The sequence below is a fragment of the Ictidomys tridecemlineatus genome, chromosome 10 (assembly GCF_052094955.1).
Source record: "Ictidomys tridecemlineatus isolate mIctTri1 chromosome 10, mIctTri1.hap1, whole genome shotgun sequence".
NCBI lineage: Eukaryota > Metazoa > Chordata > Mammalia > Rodentia > Sciuridae > Ictidomys > Ictidomys tridecemlineatus.
The window spans coordinates 50,767,072-50,785,899 of NC_135486.1; the positions used below are offsets into that span (position 1 = coordinate 50,767,072).

The 18,828-nt window shown below is 35.7% G+C and overlaps 1 protein-coding gene across 1 annotated transcript in view; it reads left to right on the top strand.

Annotated features, from left to right (window-relative positions):
* The window catches only part of Dnah14 (dynein axonemal heavy chain 14), a 322,525-nt gene that overhangs the window by 67,775 nt on the left and 235,922 nt on the right, over window positions 1–18,828 (top strand). Inside the window, 6 exon segments of the mRNA XM_078022909.1 lie at window positions 8,249–8,375; window positions 8,623–8,899; window positions 9,506–9,520; window positions 9,744–9,899; window positions 13,927–14,063; window positions 14,876–15,220. Of these exon segments, the coding sequence (XP_077879035.1) occupies window positions 8,249–8,375; window positions 8,623–8,899; window positions 9,506–9,520; window positions 9,744–9,899; window positions 13,927–14,063; window positions 14,876–15,220 (1,057 nt within the window).

Below are 18,828 nucleotides of genomic sequence, written 5' to 3' on the forward strand. Positions count from 1 at the left end.
CAGCCCAATACCTTGAAATTTTTTAAAATTTTAAAAATTAAAAAGGGGGGTCTCCTTCTGGATTAATTGAGCCCAGTACACTCTATCCAGGAACCTAGAAGTTGAGGTCTTAAGCGGGCCATCTGCAGAATGGCAAGGTAAAAAGTACTAATTATGCCAGCATGTCTTTTGTAGAGAGCCGAATGGCATGCTCTGATTTCACAGTGACTGTTAGCTCATCTCTAAAATTTGAATCAATAACTCCTGGCATTACTTGAATTCCCTCTTTAAAATTATTTCATCTCCAAATTAGGCCTATGGTTCCTGGGGGTAATGGCTTATGGATTTCAGTAGGAACTCATTGTGGTCCCATTTCAAGTGTAAAGTTTATTAATGTGGCTGATCATAAAAGTACTGTCTGGGTGGACTTGACTGGTAATAGTGATGATCCTCCATGGCCGGCTGTGATGACCTCAAGGCCTGCCACTCTGACTCCTCCTCCCGTGTATACTGCAGAACCCCCATTGTGTGTTGAGCCTGGGATAGGCCCCATCTTCCGTTTTTTGGCCCCTAAGGAGGTGGGCCGCCTCCATATCTGTTCCATCCCCCTCGCTGTGCAGCTTTCTGCAGCATGAACTGGGAGAGGTTTCAGTCCTATTGTGTGGAGATTCACAGTCCCCCCCCCAAATGCCCAGTCCTGCCACATTTAAAATAACACCCTGAGAATGGCATCTCTGGGATTGGGGCTGAAGTGCCCATTTTAAAGCTGCAGCAAGCATAAAACCTTGTAATTTTGAAGGACCAACATCCACAAAAAGGCGAATAAATTCAGAAACTGTCCCTTTATTCCAATGGGGTTGGAGGATGTTTAAGCATGAATTCTGAGGTGTTTGAATCTCCGACTGACATGTTAGCTGCCTGGTACAGGCATGCTACGAAATCGGAAAATTGTTCTTCTGATCCCTGTTTTATCTGGCTAAAATCTAACTTCACTTGATCCCTTGAAGATATCTCAAGCCATGCTCTTTTGGCACATGCAGTGATCTGATCATAAATGGCTAGATCATAATTAAATTGTCTCTCTAGGTCCACAAATTCCCCAGTTCCCGTTAACATCTCCAAAGGGGCATCAAAGCCTTGCCTCCTATTCTTCTCAGCCTGTTCAGTACAATAATCAGTCCAGTGAGATCGCCAAAGAGATAATCACCCCCTGAAAGGCAAGCCTTTGCCATTGAAATCCAGTCATTTGGGGTAGAGTCTGGTGGCATAACAAATGGAGCAGGCTTTACACAAAGGGTGAGTTTGGATCATAGGTATTGCAAACACTTTTAAGCTTCTTTAGACTCTTAAAGGGAATTGCAGCATGCAAGCAGACATGCTGGTTTTGTTTGTTATCTATCTGTTCAAAGACTGGAAAAAGCTGAAAACCTGTAATATCTTCCCCCACTTTCTACGCTTTACTAAGGCCACGTTGTAGGGGCATAAACATGATGACCACCAGTTCAGAGTAATTATTGAACCCCGTTCTCCCAGAGGAGAGTGGCTGAATTTGGATGGTTGGTGCTGGGCCATCTAGATGTAATTTAGTAAAACCCTCCTCCAGGTCTTCTTCACTTTCTACTGAGTCCCCTCAGATTGTGACTCTTTTTCGTCTGTATCTTCCTGTCCCTCTTGTTCCTCTCCATTTTGAATTTGCCTCACAGAAATCTGATGGGAGCCAGTTTCCTCTCTGGAACATGCCCCTTGGTGCTCCTCTAAGCTGCTGGGTCTAACCGGCTCAGCGGAGACTAAACTTTTGATTTTAGGTTTTGCCCTGAGGCTGCCTGTCTGCAGTTTCCATGCTTCAGACTGAGCAAAAATTGATTCTGTCCTCAGTCCCACCACAGAAAGAGAAAATCACTTGGAAGGAGTCTCGGGCCATTTCTCCTGCTCTAAACTTCTAACAGCTCTCTAAAGCCCTTTCAGCCAGGTCCTCAGGGAACCATTGGTCCTGTTCTAGATCATCAAAAAGACACATTTCTAAAGTGGTTCAGATCTTCTGAACACTCTTTCTTGTACTTTCAGACAGCTTGGCAGAGAGGCAGCCTTTATATAATTTTCTACCTAGCCTCTTCCAAGTACGTAAATTTGGTGAGTCTTGCTGACAAAACCACAGGCACACCTTGCTAGCTATTTGCAGAAACTGAGCTAGCTGGGCCCTTCTGACTGGTTTTCCTCTCCAATTGATTTTTGTCTCCAGAATTGTTAAATACATTTCTTTATCTGAAGACATGGAACTGCCCATGATAATTCTTCAATGTCCCTGACTCTGAAATTGTCTGCTTCCTCTCTTCCCCAAAAAATCATGGTTCACTAAATTTCTATAGTGCGCTTTCTCAGTCAACCTGGAAATTCACCTCCCAAGCAGTCCCTCATTCCGGGTACCACCAGCCACCCCTGGCCTGCAGAGACAGCTGAACTTACAGTCACTCCTGTGAATTTCCAGGGATACCAAATAAAACAGACACATATTTAACCTTTAAACAAGCTTCAGAACGGCTCTTCCACTCTCAGCCTCAAGATCCTCAAATGGGAGAGCAAGAGATAGTCACAAGAGGCTGGAGAGAGAGAGTGAGAGTGAGCATCTTAGGAAGTGGGCTTTTATTGGGAGGACCCTCATTCTTAGAAAGTTCCATCCAAAAAAGGTTAGAAGGGATGGAGTTACAAGGGACATGTGAGTGTAATTCCAACCAAGGGCTATAGAGTGACACCTACATCTGAGGATGTATCCTCAAACTTCTGAGACCAGGGCAATGTCCAAGGAGATGTAGTGATAATCAAAGCCTCTCCATTCCAGGATTGAAGATTCGAATCATTCAGAGTGGCTCCCCACAGTTTTTAACAATAGCTATCCTAAGGAGTATTAGATGATATCCCACTGTGCTTTTTTGTTTGTATTTCCCCAATGATATTAAGCATTTTTTTTTAGTTGGACAACACCTGGATATATCCTGACATAATCAAAAAAAGCATAGAACACAACCCACTCCAATTCAGTCCCCAGCACTTTCACTTCGCCCCACCCCACTCCCTTCCCTCTATCCAGCAATTCCTATTCAATTAATTTACAGTTTACTTTTTTTTTTAATTAGTGTCCTTTGGATACATCCGATGCTGCAACCCACCATGTCATATCCATGGATACACATACACAATTTCAATCAAAATCATTCTACTCTTCTTCTTTTATAACATCCCTTCTTTATACCCAATTTGCTTATATATTCTACTGATCTTTTCTCTATTTTGGTGAAATCTCCTCTCTTCTTTTTTTCTTTCTCTCTCTCTCTTTCCCTTTATTGTTATCCCCCCCCACCCTTATTTTAGATTGACTTCCGAATATCACAGAAAAATTTGATCTTTGCCTTTGGGGACGGGCTTATTTCACTTAGCATGATAATCTCCAGTTCAATCCATTTACTGGAAAATGACAGAAAATCATTCTTCTTTATGGCCGAGTAATACTCCATTGTGCATATATAACACATTTTTTTATCCATTCGTCTGCTGGGCATCTAGGTTGGTTCCATTGTTTAGCTATTGTGAATTATGCTGCTATAAACATTGATCTGGCTACATGGTGGTTCAGTTCCTAGTTTTTTGAGCAATTTCCATACTACCTTCCAGAGTAGTTATGCTAATTTGCAGTCCCATCGATAATATATAACTGTAACTTTTTCCCCATATTTTCATCAACATTTATTACTATTTTTATTCTTAATAATTGTCATTCTGACTCAAATGAGATGAAATTTTACTGTAGTTTTGATTCAGATTCCCTAATTGCTAGAGATGTTGAACTTTTTAAAATATATTTGTTGACTATTTGTAATTATTCTTTTGAGAAGTGTCTGTTTACTTCTTTTGCCCATTTATTGATTGGGTTATTTGTGTTTTTTAAAATTTTTAAAATTCTTTGTATATTCTGAATATTAATGCTCTGAGGAGCACATGGCAAAGATCTCCCATTCTGCAGTCTCTTTCTTCATGCTCGTAATTATTACATATGCTGTGCAGAAGCTTTTTAATTTGATGCCATCCAATTTATTGATTTTTAAGTTTTTTTTTTTTTTTTTTGCACTTTAGGAGCCTTATTTAGGAGGGTGCTTCCTGTACCGACTTTCTGGAATGTTGGGCCTACATTTCCTTCATTTTCTTCTAGCAGCTGCAGAGTTTCTTGTCTAATATGTATGTCTTTGGTCCACTTTGAGTTGAATTTTGTGTAGGGTGAGAGATAAAGGTTAAATTTTATTCTTCTACATATGGATTTACAGTTCTCCCAGCACCATTTGTTGAAAAGGCTATGTTTTCTCCAATGTATGTTTTTAATACCTTTTTCTAGTATCAGATAACTGTATTTATGTGGGTTTTTCTCTGTGTCTTCTATGCCTGTTTTGGTGCCAGTACCATGCTGTTTTTATTACAATAGCTCTGTAGTATAATTTGAGGTCCTGTATTGTGATGCCTTCTGCTTCACTCTTCTCATCAAGGAGTACTCTAGCTATTCTGGATCTCTTATTCTTCCAAATGAATTTCAGAACTGCTTTTTCTAGTTCTGTGAAGAATGTCATTAGAATTTTGAAGGGTATTTTGTTGAACCTGTGTAGCACTTTTGGTAGTATGGCCATTTTGACAATATTAATTCTACCTATCTAAGAACATGGTAGGTTTTTCCATCTTCTAAGAGATTTTCTTCAAAGGTTTTCTTTAGTGTTATATAAGTTTCATTGTAGAGGTTCTTCATTTTTTTGTTAATATTGATTAACAAGGGTTTTTTTTTGAGACTACTATGAATAGGATAATTAATCTCTTTTCTAGCAGATTCATTATTGGAGTATAGGAATCCAATTGACTTATAAGAATTGATCTTATATCCTTCTACTTTGTTGAATTCATTTAGGAGTTTTAGAAATCTTCTGGTGGAGTTTTTGGGTCTTCTAAGTAGAGATCATGTCATCAGCAGACAGAGATAATTCAAGCTCTTCTTTTCCTACTTGTTTTACTTTAATTTTCTTCTCTTGCCTGATTGCTCTGGCTAGAATTTCAAGGATTATATTGACTAGGTGGGTGAAAGTGGGATCCTTGTCTTGTTCCTGTTTTTAGAGAAAATATTTTCAGTTTTTCTTCATTCAGTATGATGTTGGCTCTGGATTTTTCATAGTTAGCCTTTATAATGTTGAAGTAAGTTCTTTGTTGGCCTAGTTTCTCTAGTGTTTTAAACATGAATGGGTGCTATACTATGTGAAATATTTTTTCTGCATCTATTGTGATAATTCTGTGATTCTTGACCTTAAGTCTATGTGGTGAATTACATGTACTGATTTTCATATGTTGAATCAACCTTGCATCTCTGGCTTGAAACTGACTTGTCATAGTGCACTATATTTTAAATGTGTTTTTGTATGCATTTTGCCAATATTTTATTAAGAATTTTTGCATCAATGTTATCAAAGATATTGGCCTAAAGTTTTCTTTTCTCAATATGTCTTTTTCTGGTTTTGGAATCAGGGAGATATAGACTCATAGAATGTGTTTGGCAGTGTTTCCTCCTTTTCTATTTCATGAAATAATTTGAGGAGGATTACTATTGGTTTTTCTTTAAAGGTCTGGTAGAACTCAGCTGAGAATCTGTTCAGTCCTAGGCTTTTCTTTATTGGAAGACTTTGATAGCTGCTTCAGTTTCATTACTTGATATTAACCCGTTTAATTTTTCTTTATTCTCATGGTTCAGTTTGAGGAATTCTAGGAATTTTCAACACCCTCAAGATTTTCTAATTTATTGTAATATAAGTTTTCAAAATAGTTTCTGATGATCCTGATGATCCTCTGGTTTTTAGTAGTGTCTGTGGAGAGAGTTCCTTTTTCATCTAAAATTTTGATAAGTTGAGAGTTTTCTCTCTTTCTTTTGGTTAGTTTGGCTAAGGGTTTATCAACCTTGTTTATCCTTTCAAAAAAACCAGCTCTTTATTTCATTAATCGTTCATATTTTTTTCTCAATTTTATTAATTTTGGCTCTGATTTTAGTTATTCATGACTTCTACTGATTTTGGTGTTAGTGTTTTTTTCTTTTTCTAGGGCCTTTGAAGTCAACACTATTTTCAAGATTATATACTTTGTCTTTGTGGCCTAAAACTTCAAAGTGGTCTGATCTATAGGTGATGCTTTCCACTGTATTTTTAATTCGGTTTACAGAGTCTTTCATTTCCAGGACTTCTATTTTGTTCTTTTTCAGAACCTGTATATCTTTATTGCAGTGATCTTTCGCTTCTTGTATTTTCTTTCTAATTTTACTCCTTACATCTTCTTTTAGCTCTTAGAACAGTTTGACTATGAACTTTCTAAATTCTTCCTTTGACATTTCCTCCACTGTGATGTCAATGGAGTCAGTTGTGGAAGCATGGGCTGTTTGGTGTGGTTTGTTCCCTTGCTTTTTCATATTGTTTATGTGTTTACCCATTTATTGTAATAGTTCTCACTTCTTCTTTTAAGCAAGAAACTATTTTCTGAGCTCCTTTCTCTTAAAAGCCCTGGGTCGGGTGAATATCCAGATATTGATACTTAAGTCAATGTTTGACCTCTGCTGATCCCAAATGTCACCACCACTTTGAGAGATACCACTCCATTCACTATAATAACTTCAGAACGAAGCCTGGTAATATTGATAATAATTGGCAATAAGAAACAAAAAGTTTGTTGATATTGCTCCTCACAGTTACTCAAATACAAGCATGATCTTTATTACAAATTCTGGAATAGGTTAAAAAATTATTATTAAATTTAGCACAATTGTTTTAATCTTAAATGAGAGCTAAAAGGGGTGGAGAAAAAGAAAGATTGAGCAAAAAGGAGAAGTAAAAATGGGAAAAAGAAATATCAAAAAAGAAAAGAATAATTTCCACCAATATAGAAAGGAGTATAGATGGATGGTAGGTATTTGAAGTTAGTAGCAGATAATGCAAGAGGATGAATAAGGCATAAGAAAAGCAAGTATAAACTTGAGCTAGGAAAAAAAAGATAAAAAGATTGATTCCAACTAATGTTTTAAACCTTTAGATGAAATACATTCAAATGGATTGCAGGTACAATATTGGCTATTAGGATAACAATTATTCATAATTGTAAACCATGCAAAAGTGAAGAAAATTCTTATTGAATCTTGGTTTAGATTTCATTGGGGTTTGGATATTTAGCCAATATTCATTATTCTTTGTCTTGTGGATCCCTCCAGAATTGCTGGGGCACAGGAACCAGTTCCCTAGTTGTTATGGATTTCCCACCAGGCAATTCTGGTTTATCAGCTCAGGGCCTGCAGCTGATTGCTTGTAAGTTGCTATGTTGTAGTTGGCTGTTTCTATTGAGTACAGGAATTTAGGCTCTTGAGTGTTCTTGTGATTGCCATGGCCATGTACCTGCTCCCCTCTGCAGGATCCTTTTCATTCTGGTGTAGAGCCCATTGGCTGTCTATGAACACAGGATCTCTGGTTGTGAATTTTCCATATTCTCTTGGCCAATGCCACTTTCTGGAGTACTGTAGTAAAGGGACTCATGTGGTTAACCTTGATTCTAATTTCTACTGCCCCAAGTTGTGAACAGCAGGTATTAATTCCCTCTGTTGACTGTGAATGATGCAAAGTCCAGACAGTGTCCAAACAGTGCTCTTTCACTTACCAGTTGTGACCATGAGGTCAGGCTGGGAGCTGGATAAGGCTGGGAGCAGTTACTGTCTGTTGCTTCAGATCAGGCAATTTTCCACCTTAACTGATCTCCCTCTGGCTATGTTTATGGATGCCTTCTGTTTAGGTTTCCTGGGGTGTTCAGGGAACTCACCTAGCAGCCTTCTGCCTGCAGTGTCCACCATCCCAGAACCGAATCTCTATGTTTCTGAATATTCAGCAGCTTCTCTCCAGTATGGCCCCATGATCAAGGGCAGAGTCCCTAGGCTTCCCACAATGCCAACCTCCAATGTCAGCGGCCAAAGTGATGCAGTCCTGATTGATCCACTTTCCTCTGCTCAAAGTCATTGGTGCTCTGTCACTGTCTGGGTTAAGTGAAAGCTGTTTGTGTACATCTTCTTTGGAAAAGGACCCAGTCAAATCCTTTGTCAATTTTTCAACTTTTTTTTTTTTGGTCTTTTGTTGTTGAGTTATAGGAATTCTTTATATATAGTTTTATATTAATGAGATATATGACTTTAAGAGGATTACTTTTTTCTCCCCATTTATTAATCTAGAACATTCAAGGACAACTTTTTTCCTGTTGGAAAGATAACAAATGATTGCGATGAACTGGTTAATTCAAACTCGGATAGTTTTTCTGTTCAAAACTCAGAAGTAAAAACAAACACTGATATTAATGAGGTAAGATCCTGTTTGAAAAATATAAACATTTTTGAATTATAAGTTTTGGAAGTAAAAATGTGATTTATGAATATTATTCACACTTCCTTATTCAACACACCAAACATACATATGCCCCTCATACCATTAAAAAGTATTTTAATGTGTAAGTTTAGTTACAACTTACCACTTAAAATTTATTACCCTAGATTAAACATCCTATTAGTTATATATTGTCACCAGCATGATAACATATCTGTTAAATTAGGTTTTGAGTGGCATTCAAGTGGAGAAGAATCTGAGAAAAATATATGCCCCAATATTTGAAGTAAATCTACACTTGAGAACTCCTTCTGAGAGTTATTCTCCAGAAAATTCTCAAGAGAACTTTCCTGAGACTGACCAGGGCCCTGAAAAATGTATGACATGTGAAGAAGATGAAATGTCAGAAAATGAATATAATGTCAAAAATCACTTAAGTGAAGAACTGCTCCCAAAAGCCAAGGAACCACAAATGTTTTCTTATAACTTTGAAGACATTTCAGGTAAGACAAATGAGACATTAACAATGAGGGTAAATACATTAATAGCTGGAAAATTATATGTAAGAGAAATTTATTTATGAATTATCAGTTTATAGATTATTATTTTTATAAATTTTAAGATAAACAGATAAACAGTGCCAAAAATGAGCAGTGAATGTATAGATCATTTGTGGTGCAAGTAAGTAATAATACCATATTCATTTTCATCTCATTACATGAGCAATTTTGGGCATAGTGGCAAATGCCTATAACCTCACTGACTCAAAAAGCTGAAGCAAAAGGATCACAAGTTCAAGACTAGCCTAGGCAACTTTGTGAGAACATGTCTCAAAAGTATAAAGGGCTGAGGATATAATTCAGTAGTAGAATCCTCCTCACCCCAGAATTGAATCTCCAATACCACAAGAAGAAGAGAAAAAAAAAAAAAAGCCAAGCAGTTTCTCATTGAAGGGATGAAAGGACTCTCTTCATCAGGATAGATACTACCTGGAAGGAGAAGTAACTCAGTGGTTGAGCATTTGCCTAGCATGCATGAAGACCTGGGTTCCATCCCCAAAACAGCTGAAAAAATGAAAGTTTTTAAAGTTTCAAACTCTTGGACTCCAGAATCTGGGCTGGAGTGTGCTACTTGAATAGTGCCTTTCAGATGACCACTAGAGTTCTTTCTTAGGCTATTTGGAAAGCACTGACACATATCAAATTGTCATTTAACTGTTATAAATATCAATCAATTTTTTAAAAATTCTCTCATTCTTTCAATTGAAATCACACAGAAACTACGATTGATTTGGAGAATAAAAACTTGAATGATAAGTAAGTATCAGACATTTTTTGACATTATGAGTAATTATATTTTGTTAATTACGATATTCTCCTCAAATATTCTTTTATTTTTTTCTTAGAGTTCCAGAATTCCCTACAAATCTCCTTATAGATCCCAATAGATTAGAGTTTTCAATAAAAATCCAAAATATGGTGAATACTATGGAAAACTATATAAGTAAGTATTTAACAGTTTAGTCTTCTTTGGCAATATTGGCTTGAATTTAAGCATCTGATGCTCTTTCCCAGAGACATAGCAGACATAGAGTATGAAAAGATCATAAATTCACAATTTTGGGGATCAATATGAATTTAGAATTATTTGAGCATGTGTGAATCATCCATACAGCCACAGACTGCATAAAAGATAAGGATTGGGAAAATAACCCAAGGCTTAAATTTTTTAGTTATGCATTATAAAATTTTATGACACATAACAAATAGGAAGTATTTTTTATGTTATAATATAAGACACTTTTTAATAATTCTTTTCTAGCTGTGTGTACACAATTTGAAATTACATGGTAACTACTTAATTCCTAGCCTGACAAAGAATTTAAAAGGATTTTAAAACAGCTCCTTAAGTGTAATGTTTGTTTTCCCATCATGTGACCACAGTTTGCTGAGTTCAGATGAAAAAAAAAAAAAAGGCCCTCTTTAAATGGGAAGCTGGTATCTCCTGCATTATTTGATTTCTTTCTTCTTTTTTTTTTTTTTGCAAGACCCAGGAATCAGTCTTTTTCATTGTGCTTTGTAACTACCACTACCTATTAAATTTCTTCTTTCTCAAAAACTGGCTGAAATGCAATCATTATGTCCCTTGAAATCTCATACTTAAAGTTTGCAATGTATTCAGATAAAATATACAAATCAAGAAATAACATACAGTTTTAATAATTCTTGCAGTCTATTATGAATCAGCTTGATAGGAGTTTCTTGCTGAATAAAATCCAGAGATGTCATCTTCATGCTATATTGTACACTTACAGATATTATAGACAGTTGTAGTTGCTTGTTAAGATGTGTCCCTGCCCTAGTATTCTCCTCAGTATTCTGTAGATTGCTCTGCTGTCTTCTAGCTTTCAGTATTATGTTACTGTGATTTACCTTCCTCTGGGAAAAATTGATTTTTTAGCCCAGTATTTTATTAGTTGAAGTTAGCAACTTTTTTATAATAAAGCTAGAGGTTAATCTTTCTCCCAATTAGTGAGGCTTTTCAGTCCAAAGAATTAAGTTTTTCCTCAAACTTCTCACATGTTCCTTCTTTTTCTTTCTTTTTTTATTTGGTAAAATCTTTATTTATATGCATTTCTGTTACTACCCACATGTCTTAGAGATAAGAACTGGCATATGAAAAGGACTATTAAATTTCAAGACAGTTATTTTCAAGTTTTGAAAATCACAGATATAGTTTGTGAAGGACAATACACCCTCCAAAAGCATGTCCCCTTGTATCATATACTGCTGTTTCTCCATATAGCAAAATGAAATAAATTTAACATTCTCTGTGGCTGCAAGATTCTTTAAACCAATTAAATTAACTTTCCCTTCTGCTGACTGTAACTCCTAGTCAATTATCCATCTACTGAAGGGCATCTAAGTTGGTTCCACAGTTTAGCTATTGTGAATTGTGCTGCTATAAACATTGATGTGGCTATATCACTGTGTATGTTGTTTCTAAGTCCTTTGGGTTTAAACTAAGGAGTGGAATAGCTGGGTCAAGTGGAGGTTCCATTATGAATTTTCCAAGGAATCTCCATACTGCTTTCCAGATTGGTTGCCCCAACTTGAAGTCCTACCAGCAATGTATGTGTGTGGGAAATGTATGGGGGAAAAACCACACCTTGCCAACACTTATCATTGTTGTATTTTTAATAGATGCCATTCTGACTGGAGTGAGATGAAATCTTAGAGAAGTTTTGATTTGCATTTCTCTAATTGCTAGAGATGTTGAACATTTTTTCACATATTTGTATATCATCATGTCCATTCATTTCCTTGGCCCATTTATTGATTGAGTTATTTGGTTTGGGGTATTATTGTTTTTTAAGTATACTATATTAATACTCTTTCTCCCCCACCACATCTAATAAAAGTTCATACTGATATATCTGACACCAATCCAACATCTTATTCTAGCTTTCTCCCTTTCCCTATTTGTAACTTTTCCCCTCTGGCTATAGAAAATCTGGCTCAAATAATCAACATTAACCAGGCATGGTGGTGCATGCCTATAATCCCAGTGACTTGGGAGGCTAAAGTGAGAGGATCACGAGTTCAAACCCAGGCTCAGCAATTTAGTGAGGCCCTAAGCAACTCAGGAGACCCTGTCTAAATAAAACACAAAAAATGGCTGGGGCTGGGGCTCAGTGCTCAAGCACCCCTGGCTTCAATCCATGGTACCAAAAAAAAAAAAAAAAAAAACCATCAACATATTAGTTTCGTATTTGTTACACCTGTAAAGTGATTTCAGACTTAGTATTCTAATGTCTCTGAGAAAAGTACAGTGTTTACAAACAGTTCATCTTCTTCTCTTTTTATCTAACCTTACAGTTTCCAGTTCAGAAAGTATTTTCCAGAGTTACTGAGGTCAAATCATTTCTTTTCCACCCTCCAGTGAAATTATGTAGTTCAATTGTAATATAGTTAGATTAATTTGTCACAGTCTGTATTACATCTCAAACTCTCTCAACATCCTGATTTTTGAAAATTTGCATACTCTTTTTGGGTATGACTTTTATGGGTTTGACAAATTACAGTTGCATATTCACCATCATGGTTCTAAACAAAACAATTCTGTTATTTTCAAATTCTCTTACATAGCCACTTTACAGTCAAACCTTCCCTCATCCCTTATTTCTGGAAAACACTGATCCGTTTTCTGTTCTTATTATTCCAGAATGTTCTATAAATGGATATGTAGCCTTTTGGGTCTGGCTTCTTTCATTGAGAAAAATGCATCTATAATTCACATTGTTTATATAAATTCATAGTCTCTTTTTATTGCTAAATTATATTCTATTGTCTGGATTTACCAGATTGTTGATCCATTCACATCTAGGTTATTTCCAATTTGGGGTAGTCATGAATAAACCATAAACATTCACATATAGATCTTTTGATGAACATATTTTTTTCTTGAGTAAATAGGAGTGGAATTTCTGGGTCAAAAGTGTGTGCTTAATTTTTTTTGAGAATAACTAAACAATTTTGAAAAGTAGTACCATTATTTTAAATTTCTGCTAACAATGTATGAGTTTCTTTTTATCCCTGTCAGCATTTGATGTTGTCAGATATTTTTAATTTTAGCCATTCTTATATGTGTATAGTGATATGGCAGTAATTTTCACTTCACTTGTTTATTATTATTCATCTTTTCTTATCCTCCATCTGTATATTTTCTTTCATCAAATTCTCCTTAGTTTTTTGCCTAATTTTTTAAATTGGGGTAACAGTCTACTTATTATTGGATTATGAGAGGATTTGCATGTAATCTGGGCCAAGTGCTTTATCATATCTATGATTTGTAAACATTCTCTCCCAGTCAGTACCTTATCATCTCATCCTCTTTCATAGAGCTAAACTATTTAATTTTGATAATGTATATCTAGCTCATCATTTTTTTATTGTATGGATTATGTTTTTGTTTTTGTATCGAAAAACTCTTAGGCAAAACTCAAGTCACACTAATTTTCTCAAAGGTTTATAGGTTTGTGATTTATATTTGGGTGTAGGATCCATCTTGAGTTGATATTTTGTGTAAAGTGTAAAATGCAGGTCAAGCTTTTTGTTTTTGTTTTTGTTTTGCCTATGGAAATCTAGAAGCTTAGCTAGATTATGAACTCCTTGATAGCAGAGGTTGTGTCTTCTAATCTTTGTGTACTCTTAATCGTATAATATTTTCCACAGAGCAGATATATTTCAAATGTTTGTTAACTGAACAACTTATAATAGAAACTATTTATGCCCTCCTGTATCATCACAATTATCTATGAATGATTCTTCTGTTTCTATTATATTAAATCTAAACTTTTACATCTATCCTTAAATTCCATCAATTAGTATAGATCAGTATTCTGTCTAACCCTCATAATAAATCAATCTCAGTTTTTAGCAGTTCTAGATATCATTAATAACATTAATAATAAAAGTCCTGCTTTTAATGGGACTTCTGAAAATATTAAATTTCAAATTATATATTTTAGCCAAAATTACTCCTCTTTACCAAGATCCCCGCCTGTCTATCTTTATTGATTGGATTTCAATTATGGATTTATCAAAAAAAACTAGATGGCCAGATTGTCAGCTACTTTTTGAAATGGATACTGCCTATCAAAATAAAGTAAGTTTGGGACTGAATTGGAGCAAATTTTATTCCATGTTTGTATTATATCAAAATGAACCCTGATATTATATGTAAATATAATGAATTTTTAAAAAAAGAACTATTCATCTCAGGGAATGTTTGGTTTTGGGAGTAGAAACCCCTGAAATTCTCAGATGTAAGGGATTTATCGAAAATTAAGAGTTTCACAGTTTATGGCAACTGGAAAATTATTCCCATATTATCTCTCATTTGTCTTTCCCTTAATCTCTCATTCACGCTCACCACAGTGTATTTTATTCACCATGGGATTTCTCTTTTATGGCTCCTGCATAAGATCATCTTGCCAAATATTGACACATTATCCAACTCTTTGTTACTATCTAAGTGGATATTTTTCCCCAGATTCATAGATAATCTAATTGGCTCAACTTGGGTCACAATATCCAAATTAACTATGTCTTGGAAGTTGGATGAGTTCACATAGTATATAAGACTTGGCTTTTCTGGGACTATGTATAGAACATATACTCTAAAACAGGGCAATAAGAAAATAAATGATTGATCTTTCTAGTATGTGGCTCAAAGTAGCATATTAATTATAAAGTTAAATAGACAAATAAACCTTTCCATAAAAGTCAAGAATTAGTCATCTGAATTTCTTATATTTCTTTTATTTCCAATATATTTTGATATTTAATAGAGGTTCTGAACAAAATTAATTCACATAAGGTTATTATTTTATTTTAATAAGAACTATTAGTTTATCAGGCCATACTTTTTTCACTCTTACAATAAGAATTCTGGCTTTTTAATATTTTTATTTATAGATTGTGAATCTCCTGACTGTTATTGGTGATTCAATGGGCCTAGTTAGTATTTACAGCTACAAGTTTCTAAAATATTGTACCATGGTTGAGAAAGCCAAAGTCATGAGTATGAAAATATCATCTTTGAAAGAATTATCTTCAGCACAGTTTAAAACTATTCTACATAAATTTCAAAACTACTTTCGATGTGTTTTGACTATGACCATTGAGAAGCGAATTGGTATTTTCAATGTTTTAAGTTTTGATTATCAATCAGAATGCTTACCATACATTGAAAACATCCTACAGATAACCCACGGCCTCTTGAGATCTGTAATTGAGAAAAAAAGTACAAAGCTATGGAAAGTAAGTATTATGAAAATTCCTCTGGTATAAGAATATTTCAATTTGGTAGATTATAATTTTAGGATATACAATCAGAAGATAAACATCTTAAGTATTATCCTCAGAAAATTCCGATGTGATAGTATTATATTTGTTTAAATGTTTGATTAAATATCACTCCCTGAAACACTTTGATCACCACATCTAAAATTGCATTACATATCATTTTCTACCTCCTTTCCCCCTGTTTTATTTTATAGAATACTTTACCACCTGCCATTAAGTTGTGTATTTTCCTCCACTAGAATGTAAATCTCATCAAATTATGAAGTATCTTGGAATTAAAATGCACATATTCCACATTTCACTGTGTATTAGGACTGTTTTGTTTTTGTTTTTGTATACTCCTGGGATGGCAGAACTCCTCAGAAACCATGGTGGTTTGAAGCCTCTGGAGCTTAGAAAATATGAAAACTTAGGAGCACCCAAAATAAACTTCTCCATCATTAGTTATTCCTACCTATCACCCATGTAAATTTCTAGGACAAGTCTGTTACACTAGCCATTGTTTACACAAGCACTCTCAGTTGTGCCTCAGACCTATTTAAAGATATGAATTTATGATAATAGCTACTAATTATTTTTTCAATCAGACCACAAATATTTATTAAACCATTACTATATACTGCTGAGAGGGATAGATTCATTCTTGCACTCATAGAGTCTAATCTAGCAGTAAATACTGACAGAAGTATCTAACATAGCCTAGGTGGAGTTGTGGGTAACTTTCTTGAAAAAATCTTAACATCCAAAGAAGTATGAGTGATCTGAAGGCATTGGGAGGAAAGGAAAGAATATTGCAGGGATACGTTCATTTAATTTAGATTCAGTTGTATATGACAGAAAACAAAACAAAACAAAAGATGACAGTGGCTTACACAAGTTAGAAACCAATTTCTCTCTTAGGAAAAAATAGTACAGAGAAAGATACCCCAGGGATAGCACAATGGCTTTGTGAAGTCATTAGGAACATTGGCTGTTTCTAGCTCACCTCTCTGCCTTTCCTTGAGCCTGATACAACATGCATAGCCCTAAGATTGCTGTTGTCTGTCCGATCCTCATATTCTCATTCCACGGAACAGAATGGAAGAAGGCAGCAGAGAATCAGAATCTCCCTGTTCTACTCTTAAGGATGTTTCCCAGAAGCACCTCACACTGTGTGGCTTACAACATATTTACCAAAAATTAGTTTGGTTTTTTTTTTAATACATAAGGGTTAAGTACTATCATTTTGTAATTGTTTTCAGGATGTTCTATGGATCATTTGCTCTATTATTGTCTTCCTTTGGCGTTAAGTGATTTTCTCTACTTGTATACTTTAGTTTCTCTGTGTGTGTGGTGGGGGGTGTCCCCACCCCTTTTTGATGAATTCCCTTTAGCAGTTCTTGTAAGACAGGTCTGGTGGTGATTAATTCTCTTTCCTTTGTTTCTGTAGGACAGCTGTGCTGGATTCACTATTTGTTCAGTTTTTCCTTTCAGCATTAGAATATACTATCCCACTCTACTGTCCTGTAAGAGTTCTGCTAATGAATCTTTTGCTAGCCATATTGAAATTCCCTTGCATGTTAAATGCTTCTTTTCTCATTCTGCTTTCAAGATGCTGTCTTTGAGTTTTGGCAGTTTGAATATAATATATCTTCATGGTTGAGGGTTGCAGAATTGGTTGTCTTGTTGAATTTAATCTGATTGGAGACATTGACCTTACTGTGCTGGTGTCTCTCTCTCTCCCCCTCCCTCACTCCCTCCCCCTCTCTCCCTCCCTCCCCCTTTCTCTCTTTCTTTCCATGTCCCAGTTTGGGGATACTATTCATTAAATAAGATTTCTACCCTTTTATTTTTCTCTTTCTTGTCCCTTTATGGCTCACAAAGTTGCTATTTTGATTATCCCATAAGTCTTACAGTACTCCTTCATTTATTTTTATTATTTAATCTCTTTGTCTTATGACTGTATTTTCAAGTAACTTGTCTTTGAGTTCACAGTCCTTCTGTTTTATTAGTTTTAATTATATTTTCAGCTCTAGCAATTCTTTTTAAAATATATTTATTTTATTTGTTTATTTATTTATTTTTATGTGGTGCTAAGGATCAAACCCTGTACCTCACCAGTATGAGGCAAGCGCTCGGCCACAGAGCTACAGTCCCAACCCTCATTCTGATCAATTATTGTATTTATTTTCGGTGTTGTTTGCATTTCATTGAGAGGTTTCTCTGTTGTTGTTTTTCCTTTTTTTTTTTAACTTCACTGAGTTTTCTTGAAATATGTATCTTGAAGAATTTTTAATCAGGCAGTTTATTCCTCTCCATTTTCTTAAGGCCAAAGCTGTTTTATTTTGTCCTTTTGGTGATATCATGTTTCTTTTTTTCTTAATCTTTTTGGCAATGGATTGGTATCTGCACTTTTGAAGACATGATGTTGCAAACTGACTTTGTCTGGATCAATTCTTCATCAGTCAGCTAGTTCAGAGATTCTGGACAGGCTTTCTGGCATGATCCATGGGCAAGCTTGCTGCTGCCACACTAAGGCTGGCTTGACTGGTGCCTGAGTCAGCAAGGACTTAGAGCCTGAATCCAATTGAGGGAATTTGTTGATTTGGTCTCCTGGAGTGGGTCTGGAGCTTGTTACTTCCAAGGACTGACTTAAAACCTGTGACCATTTGACACCAAGGCAAACCTAGGACTGTTGTGTATAGGCCTGATACTGGGGACTGTTTGGGGCCAAAGAGTACTGAAGTCAAACCAGTAGTAGTAGAGACCAGAGATCAAGTCTGCACCATAAGCCTGAAATCTAGGACTGTGAGTTCTGGCCTGGCATCAAGGTGGATCTAGAGGTTCAGTTCCTGGTTAGTTTAGGAATCTGGGAACATTGAGGTTTGGATATGAAGTATCCCCCCACCAAAAGCTCCTGTATTAATGCAGGATATGAAGTGATTAGATTATAATAGCTATTGTTATAGGCTGACTTGAAAATTAGCCCAGACTTACTCCATTTTGTTCAGACACCTCATCCTATGTGAAATTGGTCCTCCTTCTACATGAGCCCACTCACATAGAAGCTGACACCTCTACCATCACCCACTTGCACCCTGACCACTATATCCTTGAACTATGGAACTAATGCAAGCTTGTTTTTCTAAAAATGTGCTTCTGATAATATGTAGTTTTTCACTTTATGAAATGTGTCTTGTGATTATAATTGCCTCTTCTGTCCCCCCTTCTTTGTGGTTTTAGTCCTTATAAGCTGGTTCCCACCCCCAATCGTGGTTGAGGATTGTAGAACTGCTTGCTGTCTGTGCTTTTGACCCCAGCCAGAATAAATCCTTTGTATTTTGCTTCAAAAAGACCTGAAGTTTTATTTGGGACTTTGGAATAGTGTCTCAAAACAATAACCTATTCAGTGAATTAATTCAATTAATAGATTAATAATTTAAATGGATTAACAGAGTGGTAACTGTAGAGAAGTGGGGTGTGGCTGGAGGAACTAGGCCACTGAAGGCATGCCTTTTGGGTTTATATTTTGTCCTGGTGCCTTTCTCACTCTCTGATTCCTGTCTGCCATAAAGTGAGGAGCT